Here is an 18401-nt window from a genome sequence, read left to right as displayed (position 1 = left end):
CACAAGGACTACTCTGGTGAGCACTAATCCAACCAAATAAGGAACAGGGGAATTAACAGCAATCAATGGTAAACTGAGGCTTCTGTGGCTGAGCATTCTTACAAAGTCCTCCCCATTATGGTACAAGATAAGAGTTTCCATTGATGTACAATCCTTTCTAATGATTTAGCCTCCATCTTTTAGTCATAAATTTTAACTCATCAGAGAATCATAAATTTGGGGTACTTGGAGGCACATGATCAAACAGGCCAAAGTCCACATGGTTTCCTAAAGGGGAAAGTCTTGCCTGACAAATCTGTTGGAATTCTTTGAGGAATAGACAGAAGGGGTGAGTGGATATTGTTTACTTGTATGTTCAATTTAAACACTGGGCCAGATGGACTGAAAAGGCAGGGTGTCAGGATCGGAGGCAAGGGTCGAGCCGATTATGCTCTGCGGTGTTTTATTCTGCACTCCTTGGCGCTAAGACTGAGGCTGTGAGACTGCTCCGGCTGCTACGTGCTTCATGTCTGCAAGCTTCATGGCGATTTGCCCCGCTATATGATGAACTGAGACCGAGGCTCTGGGCCTACTCTGGCTTTAGTGTTTATGGACCCAATTTGGTTCGGAATGCTGTTGCTTGCTTTCTGTGTGATTTGTGCTCCCCCCCCCCCACCCTTCTTGACGCATTGGGTGTAGGTCTTTTTTTTAATTCAGTTCTTTCGGCTTTCGCTTCCTTGCTTTGTGGCTACCTGTGAGCAGGTGAATCTCTAGGTTGTATAACTTATACATACTTTAGAACATAGACATCTAAAGCACATTACAAGCCTTTCAGTCCATAAAGTTGTGTCGACCATATAATTTACTCTAGACACGGCCTCGAATTTCCCTACTGCATAGCCCTCTATTTTTCTAAGCTCCATGTACCCATCTAAGATTCTCTTAAAAGACCCTATTGTAACCGCCTCCACCACCATTGCTGGCAGTGCATTCCATGTGCCCACAAATCTCTGTGTGAAAAACTTAGCCTTGACATCCCCTCTGTACCTACTTACAAGCACCTTAAAACTATGCCCCTTCGTGTAGGCCATTTCAGCCCTGGGAAAAAAGCCTCTGGCTATCTATACAATCAATGCCTCTCTCATCATCTTCCGTTGCTCCAAGAAGAAAAGGCCAGGTTCACTCAACCCATTCTCATTACAGCATGCTCTCCAATCCAGGCAACATCCTTGTAAATCTCCTCTGCACTCTCTCTGTAGTAACCACATCCTTCCTATAGTGAGATGACCAGAACTGAACACAGTATTCCAAGTGGGGTCTAACCAAGGTCTTTGATAATAAATATACTTTGAAATTCAGACGGCCTTCTTTTCACGTTATATGTCAATGATTAGGGTCACGGAATTGATGGCTTTGTGGCCAAGATTGCGGATAATATGAAGTTAGGTAGAGAGGCAGGTTGTGTTGAGGAAGCAGGGAATCTGCAGGACTTAGACAGATTAGCAGAATGAGGAAAGAAGTGGCAGATCAAATATAGTGTAGGGAAGTGTACAGTCATGCACGTTGGTAGAAGGAATAAAGACACAGACTATTTTCTAAATGGGGAAAAAATTCAGAAAACAGACGTGCAAAGGGACTTGCAGGTTGAGTCAGTGTTAAGGACAGCAAATACAAAGTTAGCAATCATTTTGGGAAGACTGGAATATAAAAGCAAAAATGTATTTATTTTTACTGCCTGTTACGCCACTAGTATTTACGGGAGCAATGTAGATCCTCCATCTCTGGTGGTGTTCAGGGCTTCCTTCATCGTGCCAATAACTTCCTCTTGAACTACTGTCAGCCATGAAAATCCCCAGTGGAGAGTCAGGAATACCGTCGGACTCAAGATGTATAGGGATTCCTCATTGCTGTTTTCATAACAGTATTGTTTTACCAGTCAGGACTACTGAACTACTGAACCTGAAGAACTGGCTTCTACCCTTTGAGTTGCTTGGCATGGGTGACCCTACCAAGAGCCAAAGCATAAAGCCCTGACTCCAGCCATAGTAGCTCTCTGGGTCATTGAGGCATGCATCCAAACCACGAGATTATGGTCCTCTTGGAAGAGCAATGTAATGCTGAGGCTTTAGAAGGCATAAGCCAGACTGTACCTGGAGTATCGAGAGCAGTCTTGGAATGAGCTGGCTTTCGAGGGTGTCCAGAGGAGGTTTACTAGAATGATCCCAGGAATGAAAGGGTTAACACAGGAGCAGCATTTCATGACTGAGCCTTTTCTCACTGGAGTTCCGATGAGAGGGGGATGGGGGAATCTCAGTGAAACCTATCGAATTTTGAAATGCCCAAACAGAGTGAATGTGGAGAGGACGTTTTCTATAGTGGGGGAGTCTAGGACCAGAGGGCAGAGCCTCAGAACTGAATGACGTCCCTTTAGAACAGAAATGTGAAGGAATTTCTTTAGCCAGAGGGTGGTGAATTTGTGGAATTCATTGCCACAGACCGCTGTGGAGGTTAAGTCACCGGGTATATTTGAAGTGGAGGTTACTAAGTTCTTTATTAGTAAGAGCGTCAAAGGTTGCAGGAAGAAGATAGGGGCATGGGGGTTGAGAGGGATAATAAATCTGCTGTGATGGAATGATGGAGGAGATTCCATGGGCCAAATGCCTAATTCTGTTCCAGTATCCTATGGTCCAACTTCTAGTCACTCTACAGTAACTTAACCAAGGTTATTCTACATAATGTGCGGTGGATTCTGCAACTACAAGAGACAACACAGCAGAGTTCGAATTGGCCACTACTGATTTAGTTCAGAAATATTCAAACCTCAGCTACTGAAGTAGTGTTAGAATTCAGCATATTTGTAACACTTTCCCTTTGGGTCAACAAAAAAATTCAAGTAGTTGCATTTTTTCACATGATGTAGATGCTAATGTCATTTACTGTTGTCATAGTTTAATACTGCAGGTAATAGTAAGCACAGTAGGCAATGGCTGAGTTAGGTAAATGTAAATACTTGCACTACACAATGGCACTTTTTCAAAAACACAATCATCACTGTTCTTATTCCATCTGCGTAGCCTCCAACCTGATGGCATGAATATCAATCTCTCCTTCCGGTAATTTTTTTCTCCTCCCCCTCTCTCTTCTTCTATTCCCCACTCTGGCCTCTTACCTCTTCTCCTCACCTGCCTATCACCTCCCCCTGGTGCCCCTCCTTCCCTTTCTCCCATGGTCCACTCTCCTCTGCTATCAGACTCCTTCCTCTCCAGCCCGCTACCTTTTTTACCCACCTGGCTTCACCAATCACCTTTTAGCTATCCTCCTTCCCCTACCCACTCTTTTACAGTCCTGATGAGGAGTCACAGCCCGAGATGTCAACTGTTGATTCATCTCCACAGATGCTGCCTGGCCTGCTGAGTTCCTCCAGCATTCTGTGTGTGTTGCTTTGGATTTCCAGCATCTGCAGAATTTCTCCTGTTTACTGTTTGTCTGCCAAATGCTTCTAGTACTAGTTTTTTCCCCTCTGTTGGGTATTTCAGAGATCATCACAATGAAGCAAGAATAAAAAAAAACAGAAATAAAAGTTATTAAAAACTTGTACAACTGGATTGTTTCATAATTTTATTCTTAGTAATGAAGGAAACTACTCAGGTATACTTAGTTTGAAATTTGTGGATACAAGTTCTTCACTTACCCAAAAAATTTCGGGGTAATCCCGGAGGTTAAGCAAGCTCTGGACAACGTTTTTGCGATCTTCCTCCCATTGTCGCTTACAAAACACTATCTCCAGAAAATACCACATCCAACCGATCAGAGGAACGTAAGCTAGCTCTTTCTTCGCAAGTACTTTTGAACTCTACGCAGGGAAGAAAAGGTTTAAGAGGTTACACGAATACTTAATGTTGTTCCAAGCTGGTGACCAATGAAGTCCAGCACTTCAGATAACACTCTGCAGCCACTTTATTATATACATCTGCACACCTGTTCGTTAATGCAAATATCTAATCAGCCAATCATATGGCAGCAACTCAAAGCATAAAAACACGCAGACATGGTCAAGTTGATGTTCAGACCAAATATCAGAATGGGGAAGAAATGTGATCTAAGTGATTTTGACCGTGGAATGATTGCTGGTGACAGATGGGGTGGTTTGAGTATCTCAGAAACTGAGGATCTCCTGGGATTTTCACGCATAACTGTCTAGAGTTTACAGAGAACGGTGCGAAAAACAAACAACATCCAGGGAGCGGCAGTTCTGTGAGTGAAAATGCCTTGTTAATGAGAGTTCAGAGGAGGATGGCCAGACTGGTTCAAGAAGACAGGAACTCAAATAACCATGCTTTCCAAAAGTGATGTACAGAAGAGCATCTCTGAATGCACAGCACATCGAACCTTGAAGTGGATGGGCTACAGCAACAGAAGACCATGAACATACACTCAGTGGCCACTTTATTAGGTACAGGAGGTACCCAATAAAATGGCCACTGAGTATACAATCCATCCAGGTAAATGGAATGTAAATACTGAATTATGGAAGAGATAGAGTTGGGAGGAATTTTCATGCAACCAACTGTGGAGACAAGAGGAGGCAGAAAGAATCTCTTGTCCAGGTGGAAGTGAAGACAAAATTTGCAATTGCAAAAACTGATTGGAAAAAAAAAATCAGATGCCTAATTAGGTTGGCGCAATAAACGAGTTGCTACTACAGGTGCAGTACATATCCAGAGGCCCGTGGTCAATCCCAAATGAGTCAGCAGATTCTCTCTGTGACAATGCGATTCCCTCTAGTGCTCTGGTTGTTAGGCTATTCAGGGGGCAGGGCTGCTGGAGGTCAAAATTGATGGGGATGCAAGCAAAAAATATATATTATCGGTGCCATGAATGCTAGATGGCTGGCACCCATGTGACGGGTCGAAGGACCTGCATCAACGATGTTTGGCTTTAAGGCAAGTATCTGATTGGCCAACTGGAAATTATCCCTCATTAGTGTCATAATAAGTCTATCATACCCTACACTCCCTTCTCCACCCAATAGTTGCAATTCCAGAAAATCCACTTCTTCACAATACCTGCTACCCTTTATTGAAAGGGAAGGAAATGAATTCCTTTCTCCGTCAGTGGAGAATAATAATGCCCCTAATCTAGCAGTGCATTACAACCATTGAAAAGTGGTGTGGATCACCTACTGCCACCACCTGGGTTACATCAAAAGCCAGGTTCAGAGTGAAAGAAGCCCTCACCAGCACAGCCACAGCGGACCGTTGCATCTCCTTTGTCCTCGGAGCAATACCACAGGAAAGTTCAACAGATTCTGGATGATCCCACCTACTGACTTCTACAGCGGTATCCCATGGACTCGAATACGAGGATGACCTCGCTTTACTGAAGAAATTCGGACTGCCAGCAGACATGCAAGATAATTCTGCCTCAAGTGCTGGTACCACCAAGACTTTAAGGGCTCCCTAAGATACACAAGAAGGGTTCTCCCCTGAAGCCTTTCGTCAATAGGATAGATTCTCTGACTTACTACCTCACTAAGCATTTAGTGAGCATGCTCTCTCCCTCTGTTGGGGGCTGTGAGCATCACATCACGAATTTGACCGATTTTGTTAAAATGATAACCAACATACAGTTGAACCCGAAGGATATAATGGTCAGTTTCGACATGGTGTCCCTGTCAACAAGAGTTCCCATTAAGGACAGCTTGGTCCTCCTGTGGTCAGGGTTTAATAAGGGTACCAATGACCTTTTTGAACATGCCCTTACATCAATGTACTTCCACCATAAGGGGAACTACTATGAACAAACAAATGGGAGCGGCCGTGGGATCACTATGTCGCCAGCTACTGCTAATTTCTACAGGGTGGACTTTAAGGAGAGGGTTCTGAATTCATTGCCCTTATGCTCCAAGTGCTTCTTCAGATATGTCGATGACACCTTCGTAGTGTGGCCTCATGGACTCTAGGCACTCCAACAGTTCCACAACAGCATACGTCCAAACATTCAATTTACGTTGGAGATGCAGAAGACATGGCATCTATCGGAAACCCACACACACGGACTTATACCTCAACAATAACAGCCACCATCACGCCTCCCATGATAGAGCGGTTCCTTCTACCTTGATTAACCGTGTGAAAACTATTTCAAACCCAGAGAGCCTCCCCGAGGAAATAAGACAACTACACACGCTGTTCCTACAGAATGGCTACAAATCAGTCGGGCCCTTAAAAGGACAAACGGAAAAAATTAGGAAACCTAACAATGAGGAAGAACCTGTCGCTACCGCCTGCCTTCCCTATATTTCCATGGTTTCTGGAAGGATCACCAGGATCTTGAAAAAATACCGGATTGATACCATCCACGAACCTGTAAGGAAGCTCAAATCACAGTTCACGTGGGTCAAGGATGACCTGGGACTCAGGGGAGCTGACGTTTACAGGATCCCCTGTAAATGCGGAATAATGTATATCGACCAGACGGCATGCATGGTAGAAACCCACATTAAGGAGAACAGGAGATGTATTCATTTGGGTTATCCGGAGAAATCGGCGGCAGCAGACACTGCATTTGCAATGGCCACAGGATTGACTTCGACGGCTTGGTAAAAGAAGCCATTCATATAAAACTAGAGGAAGAGAATTTTAACAAATACGAAGGTCTCGCTCCAAGTAAGAACTGGAATTCGATTGTAAGCAAGGTATGAGAGTGGAAATCTTTTGGGATGAGGACTAACCAATCAGGAGGGACAGACGACAGGGGTATATACACCACCAGACTAAACATACCCAGGCATCATCCCTGAAGATGGCTGAGTTTGTCATTGAAACGTCGGTTATAATCGATACCTGTACCTGGCTGGAAGCCCATAGAAGAGTTTATTCGTCATATACACAGGGAAAGCTAGTTCCTTATTCCTAGACTGCTTCAAGGGTTCTGTGGTTTGATGTTTTACATTCTGTGTGTTTTTCACTCGTTTTTGCTGTTAGTGTGATTTGTTCTTTTTTTTGCACTTTGAGTGTTTGATTTTTTTTTTGAATGGGTTCCATGGTGTTTCTTTGTTGCTTGGTTGTCTGTGGGAAGAAGAATCTCTGGTTGTAAGTTGGACAAATAGTTTGATAATTAATGAACTTTGAGAAGCGAATCTTCCAAACATCTGAGACTGGGAATAATTTTGTGACAAACATAGCTCCTTAATGTCTAATGAAACTTGAAAATGATCAGTTGTCTCCAACATTGCGCAGGTAAGCCTGATCCTGCTATGAAGACCAGCTCTGTGCATGATGCAAAATCACAGGGGAGTTTCCCTTAAGCACGCTGTTACCCTAGCATCAGCAACATCAACGTGCTCCTTGAGAAACAGTAAAACAAACAGAATGAAACTTACACTAAGTGTGATTTGAGATACTGACCTACTTTTATGGAAGCATCCAACTTTATTCAGTATGTAGTGCTGTAGCAAATATGAAGAACTGTGTGGTAATATTTCTAGATAATTTCTCTAGATTTTCATTCTTCATTCATTCACTAACTGGGAAAGATTCAAAGTCCTGGATTTCCAAAATGGAATAGGGACAAAACTCATGCGATGAAAGGAAGGGAAGCACATATTCACAGCATCTGTTAATTGAAATCATTTAAGATGTGAAAAACAGAATGAAAGTAGGTGGTTTCATATGTAGATACCCTTATTATCAACTGTTTTACTCAGGTCCTGCCCTTGGTGACAGTGGAATGGGGATTAGTGGTTGGGGCTGGGATTAAAAGTTGCAAAGTACCTTCAGTCACCACTTTATTAGGTACACCCGCTCCTTAACCCAAATATCTAATCAGCCAATCACATGACAGCAACTCAAAGCATATAAACATGCAGACATGGTCAACAGGTTCAGACCGAACATCCAAATGGGAAAGAAATGTGATCTAAGTGACTTTGACTATGGAAGCTGAGTTGAAAGCGCTCAAAGTGTCCAAGGTTGGACTGTGCTCAACAGTCCAAAGTAGAAGAGAGATTTCTGGTAAGAAGGTGATGGACTGTATGCTATTAAGTGAGGCTAGTGATGCATAAGCCAGTTGAGGGCAAACTGACTCACTTTGAAAGCTGAAGTAGGATCATTAAACAGGTTCCATTACCTAGCCAATGTAGACTCTTGGCATCAACTTTCACTGACAGTTGCTCCCAGTTTTTTCAGTATTTATCTACCTGGGCTCCAGCCAGTTTATTCATTCGGGACTTCCTTCCAACAAGACCTCCAACACACTGATTGCTCTTAAGTATTCAGTCATTGTTCACAACTAAAATAGCTTTTGGGGGGGGGGGAGAGAAATCACTTCAGACTTCTGACAGCCATGATCCACCATTTAAGAAATGGTGTTCAGCTTTAACTGCACGTATCAGCACAGGTCACAAAATGAAGTGGGCACAGGTGCTGTGTAATGAATTCTGCAGGGCGCACTGACAGTACACAGGAACCATATTTAAGCCGCAGTCTGGAGTAAGGTTACACGCTGCCGTCCCTGCATCCACTTTCATCGTCCTTTCTCTTGCACTCCCCCTGGAACCTGCTCATTCTGCATTACTCATACAAATAAAATTTGTACTTGTACCAGTGATTAAAATGGAGTTTGGTGACAGGACTACTCACTACCAACAGTTTAGTGTTCAAAGTAAGTGCTTCTCGCAATTGAATGAAAATGTCACTGCTGGTTGCATTGTATAATCTTAGATAATAGACATGAGGCTGATCGATGTAACTCGTCTAAAAAGCACACGAATCCCAATGGCTTTTCATTGGGCTTGTCCACAAAAATAGCAGAACTATTCATGTGATTTGTAGCTGTAATATAATTTAACACAGAAGCATTCCTTCAATTCATACCTGGAATTCTGTGTGTTGGGGCCGAAATCGTTAAGAGTCACCCCACCACACCCGACAAGGACAATTTACCTTCCTTCGTAAGCTGCTGTGTTGGCAGTAGAAACCTGCAGCCTTGATGTATTTTAAATCCAGTGTTTGCTTTCCAAATTAGCCTATTCTCTCAAAGAATGCTGGATGAAAGCACTAGTTTCACATGGGTGTCGAGGTTAGACTTGCCCCCCGAAGAGTAAATTAATCAGTAGCTCAGCTCAGGATTAATGGCCCAACTTGAAATTAAAATAGGCACAATGTTTCCAAAAGTAGCTGGTTAAATACAATATTTGAAAGCTGCCCTTTCCCTATAGCATCATTACTGGCAAAATGTTTAATTGATCTCTCCCCCCTTCCCTCTCCCCTTTTTACTTTGAACACAGATTTACCAGTTCACAGGCAAAATGAATGAGATACAGCTTTCACGAGGAATTCTGCAGATGCTGGAAATTCAAGCAACACTCATCAAAGTTGCTGGTGAACGCAGCAGGCCAGGCAGCATCTCTAGGAAGAGGTACAGTCGACGTTTCAGGCTGAGACCCTTCGTCAGGACTAACTGAAGGAAGAGCTAGTAAGAAATTTGAGAGGGGGAGGGGAGATCCGAGATGATAGGAGAAGACAGGAGGGGGAGGGATGGAGCCAAGAGCTGGACAGGTGGTTGGCAAAGGGGATATGAGAGGATCATTGGACAGGAGGCCCAGGGAGAAGGAAAAGGGGGAGGGGGGAAAAAACCCAGAGGATGGGCAGGGGGAGAAAAAGGAGAGAGAGAGAAAGAATGTGTGTATATAAATAAATAACGGATGGGGTACGAGGGGGAGGTGGGGCATTAACGGAAGTTAGAGAAGTCAATGTTCATGCCATCAGGTTGGAAGCTACCCAGACAGAATATAAGGTGTTGCTCCTCCAACCTGAGTGTGGCTTCATCTTTACAGTAGAGGAGGCCATGGATAGACATGTCAGAATGTGAGTGGGATGTGGAATTAAAATGTGTGGCCACTGGGAGATCCTGCTTTCTCTGGCGGACAGAGCGTAGGTGTTCAGCAAAACGATCTCCCAGTCTGCGTCGGGTCTCGCAAATATATAGAAGGCCACATCAGGAGCACCAGATGCAGTACATCACCCCAACCGACTCACAGGTGAAGTGTCGCCTCACCTGGAAGGACTATCTGGGGCCCTAAATGGTGGTAAGGGAGGAAGTGTAAGGGCATGTTTAGCACTTGTTCCACTTACAAGGATAAGTGCCAGGAGGGAGATCAGTGGGGAGGGATGGGGGGGACGAATGGACAAGGGAGTCGCGTAGGGAGCGATCCCTCCAGAAAGCAGAGAGTGGGGGAAGGAAAGATGTGCTCAGAGGTGGGATCCCATTGGAGGTGGCGGAAGTTACGGAGAATAATATGTTGGACCCGGAGGCTGGCGGGGTGGTAGGTGAGGACCAGGGGAACCCTATTCCTATTGGGGTGGCGGGAGGATGGAGTGAGAGCAGATGTGCGTGAAAGGGGGGAGATGCGTTTGAGAGCAGAGTTGATGGTGGAGGAAGGGAAGCCCCTTTCTTTAAAAAAGGAGGACATCTCCCTCGTCCTGGAATGAAAAGCCTCATCTTGAGAGCAGATGCGGCGGAGACAGAGGAATTGCGAGAAGGGGATGGCATTTTTGCAAGAGACAGGGTGAGAAGAGGAATAGTCCAGATAGGTGTGTGAGTCAGTAGGCTTATAGTAGACATCAGTAGATAAGCTGTCTCCAGAGATAGAGACAGAAAGATCTAGAAAGGGGCAGGAGGTGTCGGAAATGGACCAGGTAAACTTGAGGGCAGGTTGGAGGAAAGTTAATGAAGTCAACGAGCTCAGCATGTGTGCATAACACAGCTTTGTTCATTATCTGCCATGTTGTATGACCGGGGCGATCATCTTTCCATGACCATGACTGTTCTTGGCAAATTTTTCTACAGAATAGCATTTCTATTGCCTGCTTCTGGACAGTGTCTTAACAAGATGGGTGACTCCAGACATTACCAATACCCTTCAGAGATTATCTGCCTGGCGTAAGCGGTCGCACAACCAGGATTTATGATGCACACCAGCTGCTCATACGACCATCCATCTCCTGCTTCCATGGCTTCATGTGACCCGGACTGGGGGCTAGGTAGGTGCTACACCTTGTCCAAGGGTGACCTGCAGGCTAGCAGTGGGAAGGAGCACCTTACACCTCCTTTGGTGGAGACAAATCTCTACCCCATCAGGTAATATTGATAAAAAAAATTGTTGAAGGGTACATTACCTAAATCTCTCGATCTTTTAAAATCATGAACTTTTTTTAGCCTATTTATTATCATTTGTAGTCAATCTTGTTTATGGCTTAATGCAGTGGCCAAATGCAATTAAATCCATTTTTTTTGCGTCACAGCCAAAAATATTAAGTACACAACATCTTGATGTAAAGTGTTTGACCACATGCCAGACAGAGTTTAAAACTGGAATGGAAAACATAGCAGAAACATAGATCAAGTACGTGAAAGAGCTAAATTCCTACACAGGAAGGAGATTTGATACAAGATAATATCTACAATTCTAAAATACATTGCAGAACATTACTTTAAAACAGTACAATTTCAAGGAAGAATTTAGAATTGACATAAAATGAGGGAGGGAAAAAAATCTAAGCTTTTCCTTCTAAGGTAGAAGTGTGGCACTGACAACGATATTGAAGAATAGTCAAAATGATATTGTTGGAAGGCTCTACATTTGAAATGTCCTGGGATCAATGTTCAAGCAAGCCAACGAACTAGGGAGGATTTTCAACTGAATAAGTTTAAATAATCCTGAGGAGGAATTTCTTTAGCCACAGGCTGGTGAATCAGTGGAATTCATTGCCACAGACGGCTGTGGAGGCCCAGTCACTGGGTAGATTTAAAGCGGAGGTTGACAGGTTTTTGATTAGTAAGCATGTCAAAGGTTACAGGGAGGAAGCAGAAGAACGAGGTTGAGCAGGACAATAAATCAACCATGATGGAAATGCTGAGGAGACCCAAAGGGCCAAATGGCCTAATTCTGCTCCTATGACTTGTGGTCTTATAATGGAGGCACAGGGGCAAAACAAGGTAAGAGCAAAAGCAAGGCTAGAGGGAAGGCAGTAATAGAAAAAAATGACTAACTTAGAAAATCATAAACAAAATATGACATCACGAAGGGAAAAAATCTAGACATTAAAACAGGACGCACTAAAGACTCCTGAATGTACGTAGCAATAAAACAGCGCAGTAAAAATAAACGTTCAGGCTATTAGATAACGTGATGATTACAGGGTTACAAAAGCTGCAAGCTGAAAACTGAAGGCTATATTGCTTTAGGAAGGGAATCCAAGGTGGAGTTGTTATTGGAAGCAAGTCAGGGGAATTAATAAGTGGGAAAAACAAGGACATGGCAGGTTACTAATCAAGTATTGTGCATCTTGCATCTTCACTATACCGGACATGAGTAACATTCTAAAAATAGCTGAGCTGGAAGGGAGGGAGGAACTCAGGAAAATTGCAATTACCAGCAGAGAAGTACTGAGCAAATTGATGGAACTGCGAGCTGACAAGTTTCCAGATCCTGATAGACTTCATCCTAGGGTCTTTAAAGTGGCTTGCATGAGAGCTGATGTGTTGATAATAACTTTCCAAAATTCCCTAGATTCAGGGAAGCATCCATTAGATTGAAAAATAGCAAATGCAATCTTTTTAAATCAAAAAGGGAGACAGAAAGCATGAAAATACAGGACAGTTAGCTTAACACCGATTATTGGAAAAATGTTAAAAATTATTTTTAATAATGTTAAAGCATGGTACTTTAAAGATCAAAGTAATCAGGAAAATCAGCATGGTTTTGCAAAAGAAAATTGATGTTTGACCAATTGATTGGAGTTCTTTGAAGAAGTAACTTCTACTCTGGATAGAGAGGAACCATGAATTCATTAATATTTGGATTTGCAGAAGGTATCTGATAAACTTGTGAGTAGAGTTTTGATTATGGTGACAAGATTGACTAGCGTATTCATCAAATATGTGATAATAGTCTTGAGATTCATGGTGACCTATTGAATCCTGTACAACACCCTATTTCAGACCAGGGAAGGAAAGATGTGTAGAGCTTGTGGAATCTGGTTGACAAAGAGAGTTCAGGTAATCTACACCATTGCTGAAGTGGGCCAGGATTTTCTCCATGTCAACATTAGCATTTATTTTTTTAAAAAATCACAAAATATGTCCAACTTAAGATCAACAGGTGTTTTCTACAATGGACTGTGAGAAAACCACAATTAAATAGGTATTTTTAAAATAAAACATGGACAGTAATTCAGAAGGCTGACTTTACAAAATGCACCAAATGATAAAAGCACACACTTACCCCCAAGACACCAAACCTTTCACAGAAGTCCCATCCACAAAGAAAATCAATCTCATAGTTATGGTTGAGAATAACAATAGCATTCTCTTTTCCATATTTAACGTAATTCTTTTGATCAGTATAAAGAGTACATTCAGTGCCTGACCACCACTCCAGCAGCCACACCAATTCTGTAATATAAAGGGAAAAAGCATAAATTATACCAGAGTTCATAACAAGTTTAATAAAATAATTTATTTTTGCAGTTCTTATTACAGTTAATATGCCAAATATATTACTGGTCATCACTTATATTCAAGTCCACTGACATAGCACAAAGCAATAGTTTAAACTCTCAGAACAGGCATATGAGAAAAAGACTTTTTAAAACCTGTTTAGTACCTGTAAATATCCTACTTACAGCAATTTTGGGAGTCATCGTCAAACCCCAAATGTTACAAAGAAGAAAACAGACTTTATTTGTTAATCATTTAAAAATCTCAGGGAAGCTATAGAAGTGTTTGACGTAGAAAATGAAATAGTGTGACATTATTCCAGTAGGGTGTTGTCTTGTTAGGAAAAAAAGCCAATGCATGCTTAATGAGTTAAGCATGAAAAATAGCAAACCTCTTATTCCCCGAAGTTCTTAGCAATGAAGAGATGAGGAAAAACAAGAGAATTGTAATTCATTTAGTTCATGTTCTTGCCATTTTTACTGTGGAGTAATGATTTTTTTAGGTTAAAGTTGTTAGAATTGAAGACATCCATTTCACCAAAACTGCTGGCTCAATCTCTTCCATCACAAACAAGCCATGGTGGCTACATTCAGGATGTGATATGCAAAGTTTCTATATAGCACTTATCCCTAAAATGAGTAAAACTTCACACCACATCCATCCTGAGTTATTCATTCTTGGCACAGTAGTTTCAGCTGCTTGGACATCACTGGGTTAAGTTTTATGACCTTTTTTAGGTAATTACTTAGAATTCAGAAGGTCACGTTTTTGGAGCAGGATCACCAATGGAGCAGTAAAGAAATCATGCTTAAAACTTTGACATGATTGGATGATCGTTACTTTACCAAATTTTGACACAACAATAATTTGTATTTATATATGACCATTTATGATAAAACATTTCAAAGAGCTCAATCAGACAAAGTATACCCAAGCCAGGGTGAAACATCAGCAGAGATAACTAAAAGCTTCAAAGGAGACAAGTTTTAAAGGAGAATCTCAATAAAAGACTGCATTCTTACTAATATTTTGTATAATACATTCTTTTAGAGGTTCAGCCACATGCAGCTCCAAAGAGCTGAATCTGGAAAACATCAAAGCATTTTAGCACCCGTCAATGTCTCTAAATCCAAACTTCTGATGCAAAGCTTTTGGGCCAGAACTTGATGATCTTGGCAAACTGTGTCTGTTCCCCGTTGATAATCAGGAAAACTTTCAGATTCCCCCTTGTTAAGTCACTGATAAAAACATGTGGATTCTAAGCAGGAAGCTACACCCACAAACTAAGTGGAAAAGAAAGATTCCAAGCTTTGCCAGCAATCAAAAACTTTGAAAACTTCTGATTACCCCAAGGCTCAGAAGCATTCAAAAACTATTACAGATCAAATGAACAAATTTAACAAATTTTAAACTGTAAATCACCCACATATAAACAAGACAGCAAATTATCTGGCATAGAAACTTCTTCTCCCCTCACAACTTCTTCCATTCAAATGACTGAGCTCTGGTACAGGTTTCAGTCAGTACATTCCCCAGCTTGGGTGCTGGGTTGTTCTACAAGTTCATCTTGTGGCCTTACACCCCTAGCAGGGTGTAGTATCTAAATTAGAGGCATGGCTATGAAACCACAGGCAGAAACAGGTTAGCAGGTTCAGGACTTCTCCCTATTCTGAACCCAATAATGTGAGAGTAAATGCTAGAATTTTCTTACTTTCATAAGTTAGTGTGTCATGTGTACTACTGTGCTTTACACCCTGGTCCGAAGAAATGTTGCCTCATTTAAAGATATACATGTATATAGTTAAATGACAATAAACTTGACTTCAATGATCTGAAAGTAAATCTGGCCTCATATCTTTATAATATTATTAATTAATGTATTTATTTTATTACTTTTCTTTAGAAATACAGCACGGTAACAGGCCCTACTGGCCCAACAAGACCACACCGCCCAATTAACCTACTAACCCGTACGTCTTTGGAATGCGGGAGGAAACCAGAGCACCCGGAGGAAAGAGGAAACCCACTCGGTCATGAGGTGAATACTCAAATTTGTTACAGACAGTGGCAGGAATTGAACTAGTCACTGACACTATAAAGCATTACACAAGCCATTATGCTACGGTGCCACACAATTGATGTAAATGATTAATATACTTTTATTAACAGTAGATTAAATTGTCAATTTTGAAGAAGCTTTTTATTTGTATCCCACCAAGTTAAATATAACCTCATTTTAAATTGCTGTAATCTCAGCAACAAACAATGACACTTTCGGCTTAAGGGCAGCACCAATCTTGTTTGACTCCAGTGCACTGATAACTTCCAGTGATTTACAGGGCCACACACAGAGCAAGCTAATTTGGAACATTCCTATCACTGTTCAGTCAATCATTCCCTGTGTTTCACTTGTCTTCTGTTCAAATGGCCAAACCTACTGGATAAATAGAACTGAAAGAAAAATCCTATCTTTAGAGTAAGTAGTCCTCAAAAATACATTGACAAGTTTTAAACAAGCATTGACAATATTCATCAAACATTGAAAATCTGTGTATGGTTGGGAATATTGAACTAACCCAGATATACAGTTAGTGGGCACTTTATTAGGTACACATGCTTGTTAACGCAAACATCTAAATCAGCTAATCATGTGGCAGCAAGTCAATGCATAAAAGCACGAGGTCAGGGGGTTCAGTTGTTGTTCTGACCAAACATCAGAATGAGAGGAAGTGTGATCTAAGTGAGTTTGACCATGGAATGATTGTTGGTGCCAGATGGGGTGGTTTGAGTAACTCAAAAACTGCTCATCTCCTGCGATTTTCACACATAGCCGTCTCTATAGTTTACAGAGAATGGTGCAAAATACTAAAAGCATCCAGTGAGTGACAGTTCTGTGGGTAAAAATGCTTTGTTAATGAGAGAGAGGTCAGAGGAGAATGGCCAGACTGGTTCAAGCTGTCAAGGATGCGACAGTAACTTAAATAACCACGCAGTACAACAGTGATGTGCAGAAGAGCGTCTCTGAATGCACAATATATCAAATGTGGAAACGGATGGGCTACAGCAACAGAAGATCACGAACCTACAGAAATACACACAGTGGCCACTTTATTAGGGACAAGAGGTACCAAATAAAGTGAATTTACTTAGCCAGTATTCTTGAAATTATTTCTTACCTATGCCTGTTGCTTCTCTTACCTACCCAAGGACTGAGACTCATGACTTGCAGTTCCACAAATAATAGAAGTCACTCATTTTTGTACCCAAGCTTCACTACTCAAATACCAGTGGATTTTCAAAACCTTGATTTTACTTGAATGTCATTATCATGAGAATTCATAAAATGCTACAATTTTGTAGATAGGAGTAAAGTGACAGCAGTCAACAACAAAAAGTTGCTCACAAAAATGTGGCACTGTGTAACATAGACTTCCAACTTTGACAGAGGTTACTACTGAGCATCAGTTTAAAGAGTATTGCAGGACCCTAACACATTACAATACTATCGAGCTGGCTGAGAGCCTGACTGTATTAAGGAATAGGCCTTTTGGCTAAGATCAAGTGTAGTATCTGTTCTTATCAGACCGGAAGGCGGAGGAGACGAGTTCACGCTGACGCAGGGGTGGATCCTAATGCTGATTGGCCTCCAATCTAACACCCCATACCAGCGACAACAGCAGTGAGGAAGAAGATGGCAGCAGTGAGCAGTGCATCGGCTCGAGGCTCGGGTATCAAGAACACTGTCAGGCTGACAGTGCGAGACCGGAACGGGGGCACCAGCTTCACCCGAGAGACCTTCATCCGGAAGGTCTTGATGGAATGCTGCAGATTTATGCCCAACGACATCTACTGCGTCCAGGACTTCGCAGGTTTCTTCGGTGTCACTTTCCGGCAGGCTGCAGGGTGGCAGAAGCTGTACCAGCAGCTTCAGCTGAAGGGGACAGAGGCGCCGCTGTCACTGCTGAAAGCACAGGCCCTCTTTGCAACGGTTACCCAACAGGAACGGACAATCACGGTACATCTGTTCAACCCGCACGTGCCAGTGGTGGATGTCCTTACATTCCTCGCTCGGTACGTGGAGCGTAGGAACACCAGCGGACGTGAAGGACGGACCGGGAATCTGGACCAGCAAACGGCAGGTCAAGGTGAAGCTGAGGTTGGACTTCAACGGCGGCGTCATCCATCCCCCCTCCGTCTTCGCCATCGGAGGTAACCGAGGGTACATGGTGTATGCAGGGCAACCCAGGGTGTGCCGAAACTGCGGCAAGGCGAGGCACATCACAGCCCAATGCAGGGTGGTGATGTGCAAGAACTGTAAAACCGAAGGCCACCTGACCAAAGACTGCACGCAGGCCAAGTCTTGCAACCTTTGCGGACAGGCTGGCCACCTGTACAGAGCCTGCCCGAGGCGTGGGGGTACCTACGCACAGGCGACCAGGGGAGGTGCTGGCCCTGAAAGGGCCCAGGCAGTTTCGGACGTACCCACCAGCGCTGCAGACGAGGCACCCGACAGGACGGACGACGAAACCAGGGAGGAAGGTGCAAGCCCCCCAAGACCTGCCACCCCCCTGCAGACCCTCCAGGACCAGGCAAACGACGAGCAGGAGTCCATGGAGGAGGGGAGAGCTGAGGTGGAAACCGAATGGAAGGTCGTGAAACGCAAAAAGAGCAAAAAGGCGGCGGCCAAGCAACAGAAGGCGGAGCAACACAAGAAAAGGGCAGGGAACCACACAGCCTCTGGTACCCTGTCCTCTTCAGAGGAGGAAGGAGTTGGGGGAGGCCAGCAGCCCCGGCGGAAGAAGCGGGTGGCAGAACAGGTGGAGAGGAGGAGAGAGGAGGGAGAAAGTCTGCTGGCCACCCCCCAAGTACAGGAGGCGGAGAGCAGCAGACACACACAGCTTCGGGAATCCGGGAGCAGA

General features: G+C 43.1%; 1 protein-coding gene and 1 long non-coding RNA gene across 4 annotated transcripts in view; one reads left to right on the top strand and one right to left on the bottom strand.

Moving 5' to 3' along the window:
- Positions 1–18401, bottom strand: part of LOC134350762 (1-acyl-sn-glycerol-3-phosphate acyltransferase delta-like) — a 134425-nt gene that overhangs the window by 36010 nt on the left and 80014 nt on the right. For all 3 annotated transcript variants that reach the window (XM_063056419.1, XM_063056420.1, XM_063056421.1), the window contains exons 3-4: positions 13268–13437; positions 3671–3832 (exon numbers count right to left, since the gene is read on the bottom strand). In XM_063056419.1, coding sequence (XP_062912489.1) covers positions 3671–3832; positions 13268–13437 — 332 coding nt within the window. The remainder of the gene's footprint in view (positions 1–3670; positions 3833–13267; positions 13438–18401) is intronic.
- Positions 8193–15637, top strand: LOC134350763 (uncharacterized). Its single transcript, XR_010018983.1, has 3 exons — positions 8193–9399; positions 10831–11024; positions 15386–15637. It is a non-coding gene; the product is annotated as an uncharacterized LOC134350763 (long non-coding RNA).

The sequence above is a fragment of the Mobula hypostoma genome, chromosome 8 (assembly GCF_963921235.1).
Source record: "Mobula hypostoma chromosome 8, sMobHyp1.1, whole genome shotgun sequence".
Taxonomy (NCBI): domain Eukaryota; kingdom Metazoa; phylum Chordata; class Chondrichthyes; order Myliobatiformes; family Myliobatidae; genus Mobula; species Mobula hypostoma.
This window is presented reverse-complemented; position numbering and strand designations above follow the sequence as displayed.